The sequence below is a fragment of the Centropristis striata genome, chromosome 17, assembly GCF_030273125.1.
Source record: "Centropristis striata isolate RG_2023a ecotype Rhode Island chromosome 17, C.striata_1.0, whole genome shotgun sequence".
Lineage (NCBI taxonomy): Eukaryota > Metazoa > Chordata > Actinopteri > Perciformes > Serranidae > Centropristis > Centropristis striata.
Window position 1 is genome coordinate 119936 of NC_081533.1, and position 17565 is coordinate 137500.

The window sequence follows — 17565 nt, forward strand, 5'->3', positions numbered from 1 at the left end:
ATGAGTTTGTTTGAGGCATGTTTTTACTGTGGTGAAAGTGAAACTCTTGAGTCATTCTCTGTTGTTGAGAGGTGAAATGGCGCAGCAAACAAATCAAGCAAACAAGAAGAAATTCTCCTGTTCAGTCTGTCTGGATCTACTGAAGGATCCAGTGACTATTGCCTGTGGACACAACTACTGCATGAGCTGTATTCAAACTCACTGGGATGGAGAAGATCAGAAGACACGTTACAGCTGTCCTCAGTGCGGATACACCTTGTTCACAAGGCCTGTCCTGGTGAAGAACATAATGTTGGCAGAGTTAGTAGAGGAAAAGAAGACTGGTCTCCAAGCTCCTCCAGCTGATCACTGCTATGCTGGACCTGGAGATGTGGCCTGTGATGTCTGCACTGGGAGGAAGCTGAAGGCCTCCAAGTCCTGTTTGGTTTGTCTGGCTTCCTACTGTGAGCAACACCTCCAGCCTCACTATGAATCTCCTTCTTTTAAAAAACACAAAGTCATCGAAGCCTCTGTTAATCTTCAGGAGAACATCTGCTCCCGTCATGATAACTTAAAAGAGATTTACTGCCGCACTGACCAGCAGTGTATCTGCTTTCTCTGCTTAATGGACGAACATAAAGGCCACGACACAGTCTCAGCTGCAGCAGAGAGGATGGAGAAGCAGAAGGAGCTCGGTGAAAGACGGCAAAGAATCCAGCAGGGAATCCAGGACAGAGAGAAAGACGTGAAGGAGCTTCAGGAAGACACGGAGACCATCAATCGATCTGCTGATAAAGCAGTGGATGACAGTGAGAAGATTTTTACTGAGTTGATTTTTCTCATTGAGAAAAGACGATCTGATGTGAAGCAGCAGATCAGATCCCAGCAGAAAATAGATGTGAGTCAAATCAAAGATCTTCAAGAGAAGCTGAACCAGGAGATCACTGAGCTGAAGAGGAAAGACGCCGAGCTGGAGCAGCTCTCACATACGGAGGACCACACCCACTTTCTTCGCAGTTATCCCTCACTGCCAAATATCACTCAGACTACAGACTCACCAAGACCAAACATCTCCTGCTTGAAGTACTTTGAGGATGTGAGGGCAGATCTGACAGCAGCCAGAGATGAAATGCATGTGATTCTTACTGGGACATGGAGTTTAGCAGAGCCAGCGACCAGAGCTGAGTTCTTACGATATTCATGTGAAATCACACTGGATCCAAACACAGCAGGCAGATGTCTGGTGTTATCAGAGGGAAACAGAAAAATAACATTTGATGGAAAAAACAACCAATATTCTGAACATCCAGACAGATTCTTTCTCAGATCTCAGGTCTTGAGTAAAGATGGACTGACTGGACGTTGTTACTGGGAGGTGGAGATGAGCAAGTTTGCTGGAGTAGCAGTCGCTTACAAGAGTATCAGAAGATCAGGAGACTTGAATGCATATGCATTTGGATTCAATGAGAAGTCTTGGGCGCTGTATTGTAACAGTGGTTATACCTTCAGACATGCCAACCACAAACTCAGCATCTCAGGCCCTAAATCCTCCAGAATAGGAGTGTACCTGGATCACAGAGCAGGTGTTCTGTCTTTCTACAGCGTCTCTGAAACTAGGACTCTCCTCCACAGAGTCCAGACCGCATTCACTGAACCGATCCATGCTGGACTTTTTCTCTGTTGTTGTGATGGAGACACTGCTGAGTTCTGTAAACTAGAGTAGTCATTAAAGAGGCAGAGGAAAGAGTGATATCAAAGAAATGTATTTTACATTTCCTAGGACATGGGCATAGTAACAATTTAGCTTTTCAGGGACAATGATAGTGATTTGATCCAGGGTTATTAATTATTGGGCTTTTAAACTTGTAAATCACTTGATTCAGTCTGTATTTCTGTTTTAAATATCCTGTGTTTGAAAAATAAGAACTTTATATTATTGTGTTTTCCTCTGAATGCAATGTAAAAGATTCATGTGAATGTACATCAGAAAATTTAAAGCAGTAACAACAACATTTACACTGTTATTGGGTAAATTTAACGTGTACAAAATCTAATCAAGTTTTTCTTTCTAAAATGCAATTTAAGTGGGCATTTTGAAGATGTTTCCAAGGTACCGGTGTAAAACATGACACATTTGACAAATTTGTGAAGTTTAATAAAATGGGATTTCTTAAAATTCATGAAATCCACTTTTGTGTTTTTATTTTTTGATTCTCATTAATCCGTTGATATAGAAAGTAAGTCAAAGAAATGCTGAAGTATTAATGCATAAAGTTGACAAAACCTATTACTTAATTGATTTAGTTTAACTGACATACAATGACCAAATTTACAGAATATCCCAGCATGCAAAGATATCAATCAAAGACTCTAAAGCTGAAAGTTTGTGACTGCAAAACTTGTGTTTTAGTTTGTTTTGTTTAAACAGTGAATGGATAAAACTAACATCAGGTCTATTCTCCAGGTTTATGGAGTTCATTCTCCAAAAATGGAACTGAGGTCTGCAGAAGCTCTTTTTTTTCTTTCTGTAGATAATGTGCTTTGTTTTCTGACTTCATCTTCTTCTGCTCTAGGTCTCTAGTTTGTGGTTGTAAAGTTTCATGAGGATGTGATTGTCCCAAAAGTCACAGAAGCTTTTTTAGACAGTGAGCTCCAGTTTTTAGAAAACCTCTCATTGCAATGACATGCTACTCTGACATGGTAACTCCTCCCTCTCATATCTCTTGCTCCCATCCTCCACTCTCCCCTCCTGTGGGCGGGACTAAAGTGTGAGGAGAGAGAGGACATAGAGTCTGACAGCATATTTCCTGGTTCCCTTACCTTTGATATTATCTGCAAGTTAACTGTTGAGACCAACATGTAAAGAGCAAGAGCTGATAAACCAGTTTTCTGCAGATCAGAATGCAGTTGTGCAACACAATAGGCTTTCTGTTTGCGTCATGCTTTTCTTGTGAAGAAATGGAAACTCTTGAGTCATTCTCTGTTGTTGAGAGGTGAAATGGTGCAGCAAAAGAAATCAAACAGACAAAGTGAAATTATCCTGTTCTATCTGTCTGGATCTACTGAAGGATCTGGTGACTATTCCCTGTGGACACAACGACTGCAGGAGCTGTATTCAAACTCACTGACTGACTGACTCTTTACCCAAGGCCTATCATGGTGTAAAGGTCACAGCAGGTTTTATTTTTTGCAGTCAAGTCAAGTTTTAAAAAATGCTCTCAGTACAATGAAATGGCTACAACGTCTCAGCATCTCAATTGCATAAATTGGGTATGAACAGAAAGCTGGCACTCTTGTGGAATGTAATGAGCCCAGTTTTATCCATAGTCGATTTTGTGTCATAAGTTGTTGCACCATTGTGTTGGGACTATTTGTTGCACAGATTTGTTGCAAAATGTAACAATTTTGACCCCTTGAGAATTAATAAAAATGGGGTTCAAAAATGCCTTTAAATTACAACATGAAGACATCAAGACCATTAGGTACCCAACAGAAAACTCCATGCTGAGTTTTGGTCTTAAAAACATTTTGACATTTTGGAGACTTCTGCAAGAACTGCATTTTCTTCTTGTCTTGTATCTCTTGCTTGCATCCTCCAATCTCATCTCCTGTGGGCGGGACTAAGGTGTGAGGAGAGAGAGGACATAGAGTCCATCTCTGACACTATATTCTCTGGTTCCCTCCCATTTCAGACATCTTATCATTTAGAAATGGGTGTGACCAACTTGTAAACTGCGAGCGTTGACAAACCAGTTCAGTGCTGATCAGAATGCAGTTGTGCAACATAAGAGGGTTTGGCTTCCTCTGCGACACATATATTTCTCTCAGTAAGTAAAACTCTTGAGTCCATTTCTGGCTTTGAGTGGTGAAATGGCGCAGCAAAGAAATCAAGCAAACGAGAAGAAATTCTCATGTTCGGTCTGTCTGGATCTACTGAAGGATCCAGTGACTATTGCCTGTGGACACAACTACTGCATGAGCTGTATTCAAACTCACTGGGATATAGAAGATCAGAAGACAAGTTACAGCTGTCCTCAGTGCAGACAGACTTTTTACACAAGGCCTGCCCTGGTGAAGAACACCATGTTGGCAGAATTAGTGGCGGAACTGAAGAGGACTGGACTCCAAGCTCCTCCAGCTGATCACTGCTATGCTGGACCTGGAGATGTGGCCTGTGATTTCTGCACTGGGAGGAAGCTGAAGGCCTCCAAGTCCTGTCTGCAGTGTCTGGCTTCTTACTGTGATCAACACCTCCAGCCTCACTATGAATCTCCTGCTTTTAAAAAACACAAACTTTTGGAGGCCTCAGTTAATCTTCAGGAGAACATCTGCTCCCGTCATGATGAGGTGATGAATATTTTCTGCCGCACTGACCAGCAGTGTATCTGCTTTCTCTGCTCACTTGATGAACATAAAGGTCACAACACAGTCTCAGCTGCAGCAGAGAGGACGGAGAAGCAGAAGGAGCTTGGTGAAAGTTGGCAAAGAATCCAGCAGAGAGTCCAGGACCTAGAGAAAGACTTGAAGGAGCTTCAGCAAGAAACAGAGACCATCAATCGCTCTGCTGATAAATCAGTGGAGGACAGTGAGAAGATTTTTACTGAGTTGATCCAACTCATTGAGAAGAGACGCTCTGATGTAAAGCAGCAGATCAGATCCCAGCAGAAAATAGATGTGAGTGGAATCAAAGATCTTCAGGAGAAGCTGTACCAGGAGATCACTGAGCTGAAGAGGAAAGATGCCGAACTGGAGCAGCTTTCACGTACAGAGGACCACACCCACTTTCTTCACAGTTACCGTACACTGTCAAAACTCCCTGAGTCTACAGACTCACCAAGACCAAACATCTACTGTCTGCAGTACTTTGAGGATGTGGCAGAAGCTCTGACAGTAGCCAGAGATAAAATGTATGCAATTTTTACTGAGACATGGAGTTTTGCAGAACCAACGACCAGAGCTCAGTTCTTACGATATTCACGTGCAATCACACTGGATCCAAACACAGCAGGTACATTTCTGGTGTTATCAGAGGGGAATAGAAAAGTAACATTTGATGGAAACAATAAAACATATCCTGAACATCCAGACAGATTCTTCCTCAGACCTCAGGTCTTGAGTAAAGATGGACTAACTGGACGTTGTTACTGGGAGGTGGAGGTGAGCAGGGTTGCTGATGTAGCAGTCGCTTACAAGAGTATGAGAAGATCAGGAAACTTTCATGCATATGCATTTGGATACAATGAGAAGTCTTGGGCGCTGCTTTGTCACAGTGGTTATACATTCAGAAATGATGACCACAATCTCAGCATCTCAGGCCCTAAATCCTCCAGAATAGGAGTGTACCTGGATCACAGTGCAGGTATTCTGTCTTTCTACAGCGTCTCTGAAACTATGACTCTCCTCCACAGAGTCCAGACCACGTTCACTGAGCCGCTCCATGCTGGACTTTATCTCTGTGGTCCTGATGGAGACACAGCTGAGTTCTGTAAACTTGAGTAGTCATTGAAGTAGCAGGGGAAAGACTGATATAAAAGAAATGTAGTGTTTGGTGTTTTGGGGCCTTTTGTGTGTATATATCAATTGCAGAATGTGTAAATATGTGTGATCGTTTCAAATTATGCCTCATCTAAGACAGGGAGTGAAGAGTCCACACTGTTTATGCCGGACTTTGCATGAGCTTAATTATAACACACGGCACATTAAAAAGGCAGTGGGTAAAATTAATATAGATCATTTATTCATTAGTTAAACTTGTAAATCACTTGATTCAGTCTGTATTTCTGTTTAAAATATCCTTTGTTGGATAAATAATAACTTTACATTATTGTCTTTTCTTCTGAATGAAGTGTAAAAGTTCAATGGATGTGAATGTAAATCAGCAAAATTAAAGCACTAACAAGAACATTTACACTGTTATTGGATATATTTAACGGGTACATAATCTAAAGGGTGTTCACAAATTTATGAAGTTTAATAAAAAGGGATTTCTTAAAAGTCATGATATCCACTTTTGTGTGTTTATTTTTTGATTCTCATCCATCCATTAATATAGAAACTAAGTCAAAGAAATGCTGGTGTAAGTTGACAAAACCTCTTAGTTAATTTATTTAGTTGAACTGACATAAAATGACCAAACTTACAGAATATTCTGTAAGTATGGAAAGATTTCAATTAGAGACTCTGAAAAAGAAGTTTAGCAGTAACAAACTATTAGCTTTAGTTTGTTTTGAGTAAACATTAAATTATTAAAACTAAGACCAGGTGTATTCTCCAGGTTTATTGAGTTCATACAGTTAAAATGTAACTAAAGTCTGCAGAAGCTGCTTTTTTTTCTTTCTGTAGATAATGTGGTTTGTTTTCTGACTTCATCTTCTTCTGCTCTAGGTCTCTAGTTTGTTGTTGTAAAGTTTCATGGGACTGTGATTGTCCCAAATGTCACAGAAGCTTTTTTAGACAGTGAGCTCAAGTTTTTAGAAAAGCTCTCATTGCAATGACATGCTACTCTGAAGCAGATATACCTGTTTTCCCCTGTTGCCTCAACTCCTCCCTCTCCAATATCTTACTCCCATCCTCCACTCTCCCCTCCTGTGGGCGGGACTAAGGTGTGAGGAGAGAGAGGACATAGAGTCTGACAGCATATTTCCTGGTTCCCTTACCTTTGATATTATCTGCAAGTTAACTGTTGAGACCAACATGTAAACAGCAAGAGCTGATAAACCAGTTTTCTGCAGATCAGAATGCAGTTGTGCAACACAATAGGCTTTCTGTTTGCTTCATGCTTTTCATGTGAAGAAAGGGAAACTCTGGAGTCATTCTCTGTTGTTGAGAGGTGAAATGGAGCAGCAAAAGAAATCAAACAGGCAAAGAGAAATTATCCTGTTCTATCTGTCTGGATCTACTGAAGGACCTGGTGACTATTCCCTGTGGACACAACGACTGCAGGAGCTGTATTCAAACTCACTGGATGACTGACTCACCTATCCTGGTGAAAAGGTCACAGCAGGTCTATTTTATACAGTGAGGCCAATTTCAAAAAATGCTCCTACTACAATTAAACGGCTTCTACAGGGACTAAGAGTCTCAGCACCTCAGTGATATCCAATTCATGCAACTCACAGACTCTTTAGGGACTTCATTATGCAGAAATATTCACATACAGTAGGCCAAAATAACACATTTTAATGCATGAGAAATCTGTGGTTCTAGCATCAAACTGCACGTTATCAGCATAAAGCAGGTATGTCTGTAAAGGGTAAACTCGTGGGTACCCATGGAGCATGGATTTATCATTCAGATATATTGAGGTCAGGGGTCAAGGAACCCCTTTGAAAATGGTTATCAGCCTCGTCTCAGAGGGTTAAAATCTGACTAGACAGATTGGAGCACTGAAGTGAGATGAGCTGCAGATATGGTTGACACAAAGGTTGCTGCAGTAGATAACTATTGCAACAAAACTTCTGCTCATCAGCTCCTGAAAACTACACATTTGCGCACATTTTTAGACTTGCAGGTCTTTAAAAAAGTCCTGGTTGGTTTCAGAGTTGACTGTTTGTGTCTATTTGTACCCAACTTTGTCTGAAAGTGTTGTTGTGTAAGCCATGGCTGTTTCTAGATGTTATCAATGTTTATCAGTCTGAGGGCGACAAGACCAGTCTGGTCTCACCACATGCAATGCATACGGCAAAATGTATTTTGCATTCATATGATATGGTAATCCATCCCCAAGTACGCTTATTATCATCCAGATTATTCATGAATAACACCGAGACGGAGTATAAAGCACAAAAGTTGCACTTAGTGTGCGAGGGACGGGTCAAACTAACCCAGAACTTTCACCCAAAACGGCTATCGTGTCCCAAGTGTAAACGATTTCATTCAAACATCATTTAACTTCTGTGCATCATTTTTGAACGTAACTATCTTTGTCTGGTCCTTCCTTTTTCCATTCTTGTTATTTTAATTGCCCTATCTTTTCAAAAACTGCCTATGGACAAGTGCTGCAAATTGGCACTTGTGCTAAAACACTTAAACAATGAATCTGGTCTGTCCAATGTAACTGCTATGTCCATATCAAATAAACACTAAATAGATAAAATATGTCACGTTGTCCTCGTAACGACTTTACTTCAGGCATTTCCATGCATTTATTTAGGATTTAAACTGTCTTTTATAAGGCCTCACCAGGCCGCTTTTTTGTGGGCTTTTTTTGCATAAATTCAACACAACTTTTTTGTGGTTTTTCATAACAGTGAATCTTACGATCTCCTGCAACTGCAACGCTTCTGTGTGTATCTTATGCACAAAAAATGATTCTTCTCGTACCTGGTCTTGGTTGTCTGAGAGTTGAGATCAATAATGTTTGATTGTTTGATTCCCGTCCATCATGTGAGCTGCAGGATCTGCCTGAACGTTCCCGCTTTGCAAATGTAAATGTAACAACAACCAAAAAAAAGTCTTTTCATCTGTTAACACTGCAGGCTGCTGCTCCATTCAGTAGGTTAACATGAGTCATCATAACTGCTCTCCATGAAGAGTTTAATAAGAAGAAAGGGGGGGGGCTTCAGGACCTATTTTGGAGAGTCAGTTTTTCCACTCGGCTGATTTCCTCATCCGTGCCAGCTCCCAGGAGTCTCTGCTGCATTTATTAGGAATTAAAACTATTTCCCACTTGTTTTGTTTTTTTGTCCTTATCCCTGCAACTTGTGTGAAACCTTTCCGGCAATTTACAAGCAGTGCTTTCTTTAATATGAGCGAGTGAGCGTCCTCTTTTCTCTCAGCTCTGATTGTCGGCTAATTCTCTCTCTGATTCATTCCTGCATGTTCTGTGATTGATTTTTAAATGTCACTTGAAGCTCAGTGGGCTGCCAGCAGTGCAGATTTCATGCTATATCTTGTTCTGCTTGTTGTTATTATGTGTTTCTGTGGTTGCATGTGGGCGGAAGTGAGTTGTTTTTTTAATGCTGCCTGTACAGTTTTATGAAAGAAGAACAGCAGAAGTGAAATGTTGATTTTTTTTGAAGGTTTTAGATTTAAAACAAGCTGCTCAATGACAGGATACAGGACTGAGTTAACAGTTCAGCCTGCTGGAGGGCTTTAGAGACGAGATCTGACCCCAGATCAGCTCCAGTTTTATGTCTGAGCGGTGCGAAACTCAAAAGAAATGTTTCTTAGACTCACATCACCTCCTGCAGTTGTTGTATCTGGAATCTGCAGAGTGCCACTCAAGTAATTTATGTCTGTATTTATTTTAATGAAATAGTTAGCGCAATGTGCTTTTATTGAGATCTAAAACATCTAAAACAGTCATAAAACTGACTGATTTTAGTGTCCAAAAGAAGCTTTCACTCCTCGAAACTCTTGTTTTACAACACAATTTATTATTATACTTGTAAACAGAATAAAAACCTTAAATGCTTTTTAAATGGGCCATAACTGTCTCTGTCTTCACATTATGACTTAAAATTTGACTGCTGTATCATGGACATAATAATAAACATTCTGTATGGAGGACAGAAACTTCTGAAATTAGAAATAAACAAAGAAATTACTTGGGAAAAAAAAGAGCCTTTAATGCCCAAAAATATAATAATAAATTACATATGGAATCAATTTATTGATACATAAATTGATGTTTGTTTTAGGTTACTTTTTTATTATTATTTTTTTCAATTTATCAATAATTTTGTTTTATTTAATTTTAATTAATTAAGTCATCTATTTATTCATATGACTTTCTCATCATCATAACATTACTAGTATTAATTGTTATAAATCTCTGAAGAATCTCATCATAGTGTAAACACACCGGCAGTAGCCCCGTGGCACTTTCTGCATTTCCCCAGAGGACATGTTCTAGTTATTATTATCAGCGTGTGTGTTATGTAAAGCTGCTGTTGGATTAGATGACAGAGCTGGTTCCTGCGCTGCAGGCCATCTCAGATTAAGTTGAAGACTTTATCTGCTGTAGTTTTCTCTTCACTAACCGGAGCTGTTGGGACAGACCGTGATAATCAATTTAAGACGTGCTGGAAATGTATCTCCGAGCTGCGGTGGCACTTTTCCAACGTTCACGAGGAAACCCTAGAGTGTGTGAAGGCAGAAAAGACAGAATGTGGATGAAGGAGACACATGAAGATACAAAAAAACACAGAAAGGAGAGAAAAGAATGATAGTTATGTCTCTGGATGACAGCACAAACTGTCTGTAACTGTTCATACATAGACATACTGAACATACGTTTGTTTACTTTTGTTACTTTTTCATACTGAGAGTCCTGTAGTTTAAACAAAGGGAAATATTGATTACATAAAATACTGATGTTAGCCACTCAGCTAGCCTCGCTGGCTACTAAAGTGAATAAAAGCTCCGTCTGGTTTATGAGTAGTGTGTTTGAGCTCCGTCCCTCTTTGCTTTCATCCACTTAGTTTCACTTCTTTCCAGCTGATGTTCAGCCAGAGCAACCAAACATTAGCTAAGCTGTGAAAACCAGGCTAATGTTGTTGCTAGCGGGAGCGTGTCTATGTTCCCCTCTTTGTATTAGGCGGGGAACATAGGACCCTTTTTCCCAGCTTTTCCCAAAAAGGGTCCTATGTTCCCCAGTCTGTTACTTTTTCCACCATTACTGCCAAATTCCATGGCAAATAGGCCGAACACTAACCCTAAACCTACCCTAAACCTACCCTAACCCCAACCCTACCCCTACTCCAACCCTACCCCTACCCCAACCCCAACCCTAACCCTAACCCTAACTCCAACCCTGCCCGACGCTAACCCCAACCCTACCCTAACCCCAACCCTAACCCCAACCCTACCCCCAACCCTACCCGACGCTAACCCCAACCCTACCCGACGCTAACCCCAACCCTACCCTAACCCCAACCCTAACCCCAACCCTACCCCCAACCCTACCCGACGCTAACCCCAACCCTACCCGACGCTAACCCTAACCCTACCCTAACCCCAACCCTACCCGACGCTAACCCTAACCCTACCCTAACCCCAACCCTACCCGACGCTAACCCTAACCCTACCCTAACCCCAACCCTAACCCTAACCCTACCCTAACCCCAACCCTACCCGACGCTAACCCTAACCCTACCCTAACCCCAACCCTAACCCCAACCCTACCCGACGCTAACGCCAAACCTACCCTAACCCCAACCCTAACCCCAACCCTAACCCCAACCCTACCCCTGCCCCTCCCCCACCCCTACCGCTACCCCTTCCCCAACCCTACCCCAACCCTAACCCCAACCCTACCCTATGCTAACCCCAACCCTACACTAACCCTAACCCCAACCCTACCCTACGCTAACCCCAACCCTACCCCAACCCTAATCCTAACCCCAACCCTACCCTATGCTAACCCCAACCCTACACTAACCCTAACCCCAACCCTACCTGACGCTAACCCCAACCCTACCCCAACCCTAATCCTAACCCCAACTCTACCCGACGCTAACCCCAACCCTACCCCAACCCTAACCCTAACCCCAACCCTACCCCTGCCCCTCCCCCACCCCTACCTCTACCCCTACCCCAACCCTAACCCCAACCCTACCCGACGCTAACCCCAACCCTAACCCCAACCCTACCCCTGCCCCTCCCCCACCCCTACCTCTACCCCTACCCCAACCCAACCCTAACCCTAACCCCAACCCTACCCTACGCTAACCCCAACCCTACCCTAACCAGAGCGGGGAACATAGGACTTTATGTAAGTTAATAAAACTTTTCCCTTGTGGTTAAATAACATTAAAAAGAGACAATGGAGGGAATGTTCACACAGGGATGTTTGTGTTGTTTTGGCTAATGGGACTGTTGTGAAGTGAAAGATGACATATGGGTGAAATGTTTTGGTGTGAAAACACTTTTGTATTTATTCTGCGTTGGATATTAGCACCAGCCAAATGATGGTAAAATATTCAGGAGTCGCTTCAGTCAGCAGCCAAAGAACAGAACAACAACAATAGTTTTCAGCTGAGTGGCTGCTGGTTCTGGCAGCGACACAGACGAGTTCATGTCCAACCTGAAGCATTGTTTGGTTCTCAGGCTGTCATTTTATCTGTCAGGATGTTTTGATCCAGATCAGGATCCAGAAGGTGTTTACAAGCTTTACATGCACCGTAGACAGAAAACTGACCAGATTCTGATTCTCATGTTTCTCCGGTCGTTTTATTTTCTATTAGTCACCAGTCAGGATGCAAACTTTGCCCATGTTTATTGTAATATTTGTAGGGTTTATCTTGTTTGTTTTTGTTCTACATTAAGTACAAATGCCATATTTATATAGAAATATTATTACAAACTTTAAAGTATGGAAGTTGAAATCTATAAATTAATCTAATTAGACATTATAGATTTTTTAACAGTGTTATTCAATTGCTTAAAAGTCTTGATAGTTAAATTACAGTTAATTTTATGTAAACTACAAAAATTAAAGCAACTTTCTGTTAGTTTTTTTTTACAGTAAAACTTTAAATTTAATGTAAAAAACAATTGAAAAACAAAATGGTAAAACATCTGGCAGTAAAAACACTCACAGTCATATTAAAGACAAGAAATTTAGTTGTTTTACGTATGTTTAGAGTTTAATTTAAACTTGTTATTCTACACATTTTATATTTTTTTAAAATACAGTAATTTATTGTCCATTATCCATATTTTAAAATAAATGTTCTGTAAAATAACTGTTTACTGTTATTTGAATGTTTGGCAGCTTTTGCTACCAGACCTTTAGCATTTTTTTTTTTACGATTTTTTTATTTTATTATTTTTACAGTGTATATTATATATTTATTTGTGTGGATGCTGCTGCTGCTGATCAGTGAATAATGTTTTGTTTAAATACAGATCTTTTATTTCAGTGATGTTCGGTGATGAAGCAGCTTGGACTCATGTGTTGTGTAACTTGAGCTGATTCACAGTTTGCTGGTTTAAAAGTCATTTCTTTCATCTATTTCTGCTGCAGCAGGAAGTCTGTATGACAACATGCAGCATCACATCACAGCTGCTAAAAACTTACCAGCAAAAAACAGTAAAGGCCTTTTAAAACACAGATAATATACAGTAAATACCCTTTTTAAATATATATATATATATATATATATATATATATATATATGTGTAGAATAACTTTAAGGTTTTTTTTTTATTTGAAATATGTAAAGTGGTAACTTTTGCTGTCAGACTTTTTACAGTTTTTGTATTATTTCCTTTTAAACTTATTTTATTATTACAATGTTTAAGTCTCAGAAAACAGAAAACAACAGTTGCCCTAATTTTATATCCAGCATGAGGTAAAAAATAAATAATAATAATAATAATAATAATAATAATAATAATCCAAATAATAATAATAATAAATAATTTAAAAAAGGTAAAACATTAAACTGAATGTAAAAAAAAAACAAAATTTAAAAAGAATTTGTAAAATAAATGTAAAAAGTTGCCAGACATTTTTTTAAATAAAATAAAATATGATTAAATTTGAAGTGTTATTGTTAAAAAAAGAGAAAGTTGCCTTTATTTTACATGCAGCAATATGAAATTTTTTTGGTATTTCTATATAGAATTCACTGGAATTTAATAATAATTATTTCATGAAAAAAAATATATATATTTTTTTTTTTTCATGTTAAAAATGTGCCAAACACTTGCCATCATATTAAATAAAATAAAAAAATAATCAATAAAAAATGTACGATTCTACAGATGTTTTTTTTTTTCAAATACAGATATTTTCTGTATATTATTATTATTTTTAATGAAAAGAACTACAAAATAGAAGGAGAGAAGGAGGAGAGGAAGGAGCAGACTGCAGCCAGAGATCACCTCCTCATTAGCATACTGCTGCCATGGCAACAACCAAACTGGAGCTGAGAGAGAGAAGGAGGAGAGGAAGAGAGGAGGAATTAGGAAAAGGAAGAGAGGAGGAATTAGGAAAAGGAAGAGAGGAGGTGGAGGGAGGAGAAGGAAGAAGAGAGATACAAAAAGGGAGAAAAAAGGATTAAATAAAGAGAGGGATGAAGGAGAAGAGAGGAGGTGGAGAAGAAAACAGGAGGTGAATGCAAAAGGAGGCAGAGAACAGAAAAAGAGGAGAGAGGGAGTAGTGGGAAGGAGGAATTGGAGGAGAAGAAATACAATAAATAATAAAAAGAGAAGAGAGTGAATGTAAAAGGAGGAATACATGCCAGTGGAGAAGGAGAAGAGGAGGAAGAGAAGGAGTAGAAAAATATTACAGAAGAGGAGAAAGAAAAGAAGGGAGGGAAAAGGAGGGACAGGAGGAAAAGGAAAGAGTGGAGGAGGCAGGAGAAGGAGGAAGAAAGAAAGAGGTGGATACAATAAAATGCTGGAGAGATGGAGGAGAGAGGAAGGACGTGGAAGGAGGAGGACAAAAAGAGGAGGAGCACTGAGGATGAGGAGGATTAGTGACGGGAGTGATAGAAGAGAGGAGGAGGAGGAGGAGAAGACATTAAAGAAGAGGAGGAGGAGGAGGAGGAAGGAGCAGCCACCTTGGTTTGACTTCCACCACTCTCTCTGTCTCTTCTCCTCTTCTCTCCTTTTTCTGCTTCTTATCGTTTCATTTTATAATTAAATCCAACACACACACACACACACACATACACACACACACACACACACACACACACACACACACACACACACATTGACTCCTACAGTAAAAAATGTTCCTGCTCGTCATTTACACACAGATAACAAGAGGTTAAACCACATGACAGCTCCACCGGTGTGTGTGTGTGTGTGTGTGTGTGTGTGTGTGTGTGTGTGTGTGTGTGTGTGTGTGTGTGTGTGTGTGTGTGTGTCTGTCTGTGTGTGTGTGTGTGTGTGTGTGTGTGTGTGTGTGTGTGTGTGTGTGTGTGTGTGTGTGTGTGTGTGTGTGTGTGTCTGTGTGTGTGTGTGTGTGTGTGATGATTAAACTGAGAGCTCCTCTGTTCAAAAAGATAAAAACACTGCATGTCATTTTATGGATTCTCATAAATCAGAAACACACACACACACACACACACACACTCACAGACACACACACACACACACACACACACACACACACACAGATAGCTCTGTTATCACAGTGTGTTTCGTCATGATGTTGTGTTGATACTTCAGTCTCTTATCTTTATGAATTATATTATATTATATAAAAAATAACAACAAAAATAGCTGATAAGAGTTGAATGTAAGAGCTGATATCTAGACATTAACGTGGTTTTATTGATCATAACCAGAATCATGATCAATAAAACCATGTTAAACGACGAGATATCAGCTCTTACATTCAACTCTAATCATTATATTTGTCCAAACTGATAAACCTTTAGTGGAACCATTAAAATGAACCAGAACCTGAAGAAAACAAGGAGGTCTAATCATTGTTTACATCACTGAATATGTACATATACATATTTATATGTATATGTATATATGTATATACATATACATATATACATATATATATATATATATATATATATGTATATATATATATATGTATATATGTATATACATATACATATATACATATATATATATATATATATATATATATATATATAATGATGATAAATGATAAAATATTTTTTTTAAATCGTGAAAAATCTGGCAGCAAAAGTTTCCATCAAAAAACAACCATAACTTTATTTTTTCAGACAGTTATTTAAAAAGAAGGATAATATATATATATATATATATATATATATATATATATATTCAGTGCTTATGTATTAGCTCAAATCTGGGTATAAAAACGTGAATTCAGTTTGAAAGAAAGATTTATTTGCATTGGTTTGGATCTCTCCTCCAAGAATCGCCACCTTGTTACTATTATTATTATTATTATTGTTATTATTATTATTATTATTATTACCTTTTACGTAACTTGTGTTTTTTACCTCTTAACTTCTTCACTTCCCACATTTATATCCATTTATTTCCTGTTTAGAGTGTGTTTAATGAATCCCACAGTCTAAACACATGAAGCTTAGGTTTAACTGGTGACCGTAGGAGTGTATGAGAACGTGAATGGTTGTCTGTGATAGTATGGAGACCTGGAGCGGTCGAGGAGAATGAACAAATGAATAATCTTCACACAATTTGGTCAATTTGTGTAATTTTTGGTCATTTTGTGGTAAATTTGTCTTTTTTTATCATTTTGTGTCTTTTTTTGATCATTTTATGCCTTTTTTTGATCATTTTATGTCCTTTTTTGATCATTTTGTGTCTTTTTTTGGTCATTTTGTGTCTTTTTAGTCAGTGCCAGCTTAGGTTTAACCGGTGACCGTAGGAGTGTATGAGAGCGTGAATGGTTGTCTGTGAGACCTGGAGTGGTGGAGGAGAATGAATGAATGAATAATCTGAACACAGTTTCAGCACCACGGACAGCTCCTGTCACTTTAGGATCAAGCACACACACACACACACACACACACACACACACAGCTGAGATATGTGTCCAAGTGAAATGTGCCAGGATCAATTATTTATGAAACGAGCCCACACTCAAAACAAGGAAGTGTGGAAATGTGCAGCCGCCACCAAATGTTCATGTTGACGAGCAGCGGAGCGCCGCCGCTGATTGGCGTCTGCAGGTGGCGACCTGAAGCTCTCCGAGTCTCTCCGAGTCTCTCCGAGTCTCTCAGAGTCTCTCCGAAGAGAGACGGTGTTGATTTAGCTCTTTATTTAATAGGAAGGAAGGAAGGAAGGAAGGAGGGAGCCCTGAACTACAGAGCAGCTTCTGTCAGGACAGGAAGTGATGTCACCTCTGACCTCACAGAGGAGATAAAAGAAAAGAGTTTACCTGTGAGGAGGGTTCATTAAAATGAGTAGAAATGGTGACTTTATTCGCTGTTTCATCATATTTCACTGTCAGTTTGGTTCATTTTAGGCCTTAAGGAAGGAAGGAAGGAAGGAAGGAAGGAAGGAAGGAGGATGAAGGGAAGGAGGAGGAAGGAAGGAAGGAAGGAAGGAAGGAAGGAAGGAAGGAAGGGAGGGAAGGAGGAGGAAGGGAAGGAGGAGGAGGAGAGGGAGGAAGGAAGGAAGGAAGGAAGGGAGGGAAGGAGGAGGAAGGAAGGAAAGAAGGAAGGAAGATTCACCACATTTCTGGAAAATAACTTTTTTTGCGCTCCAGAAAAAATCCCTCTCATCAGCAGCTTTAAAGTAAAAACTGAAAAGTGTCATGAATCATTAATTCATGAGCCACTTAAACCAGCTTTCATCACGACAGGAAGTCAACAGGAAGTCAACCGGAAGTCGACAGGAAGTAAACAGGAAGTCAACCGGAAGTCAACAGGAAGTTGACAGAAGTCAACCGGAAGTAAACAGGAAGTCAACCGGAAGTCGAAGGAAGTAAACCGGAAGTCGACAGGAAGTTGACAGGAAGTAAACAGGAAGTCAACCGGAAGTCGACAGGAAGTCAGCAGGAAGTCGACAGGAAGTAAACAGGAAGTCAACCGGAAGTCAACAAGAAGTCAACAGGAAGTCGACAGGAAGTCAACAGGAAGTTTTCAGGAAGTAAACAGGAAGTCAACCGGAAGTCGACAGGAAGTCAACAGGAAGTTTTCAGGAGTC

General features: G+C 39.7%; 3 protein-coding genes across 3 annotated transcripts in view; all 3 read left to right on the forward strand.

The window, feature by feature from the left end:
• trpc5a (transient receptor potential cation channel, subfamily C, member 5a) overlaps positions 1–17565 on the forward strand; it is a 120762-nt gene that overhangs the window by 61763 nt on the left and 41434 nt on the right. The window lies entirely within an intron of this gene.
• LOC131989929 (tripartite motif-containing protein 16-like) lies at positions 42–1714 on the forward strand. The gene has a single exon (XM_059355307.1). It carries the CDS (start codon positions 77–79, stop codon positions 1700–1702), a length of 1626 nt encoding a protein of 541 aa, XP_059211290.1. The 5' UTR covers positions 42–76; the 3' UTR covers positions 1703–1714.
• LOC131989928 (tripartite motif-containing protein 16-like) lies at positions 3676–5517 on the forward strand. Its single transcript, XM_059355306.1, has one exon. The coding sequence runs from the start codon at positions 3850–3852 to the stop codon at positions 5476–5478; it is 1629 nt and encodes a 542-aa protein (XP_059211289.1). The 5' UTR covers positions 3676–3849; the 3' UTR covers positions 5479–5517.

Bases quoted from the DNA above. Each gene is read 5' to 3' on its own strand.
- LOC131989929 (XM_059355307.1), top strand. From the start codon at position 77: ATGGCGCAGCAAACAAATCAAGCAAACAAGAAGAAATTCTCCTGTTCA.
- LOC131989928 (XM_059355306.1), top strand. From the start codon at position 3,850: ATGGCGCAGCAAAGAAATCAAGCAAACGAGAAGAAATTCTCATGTTCG.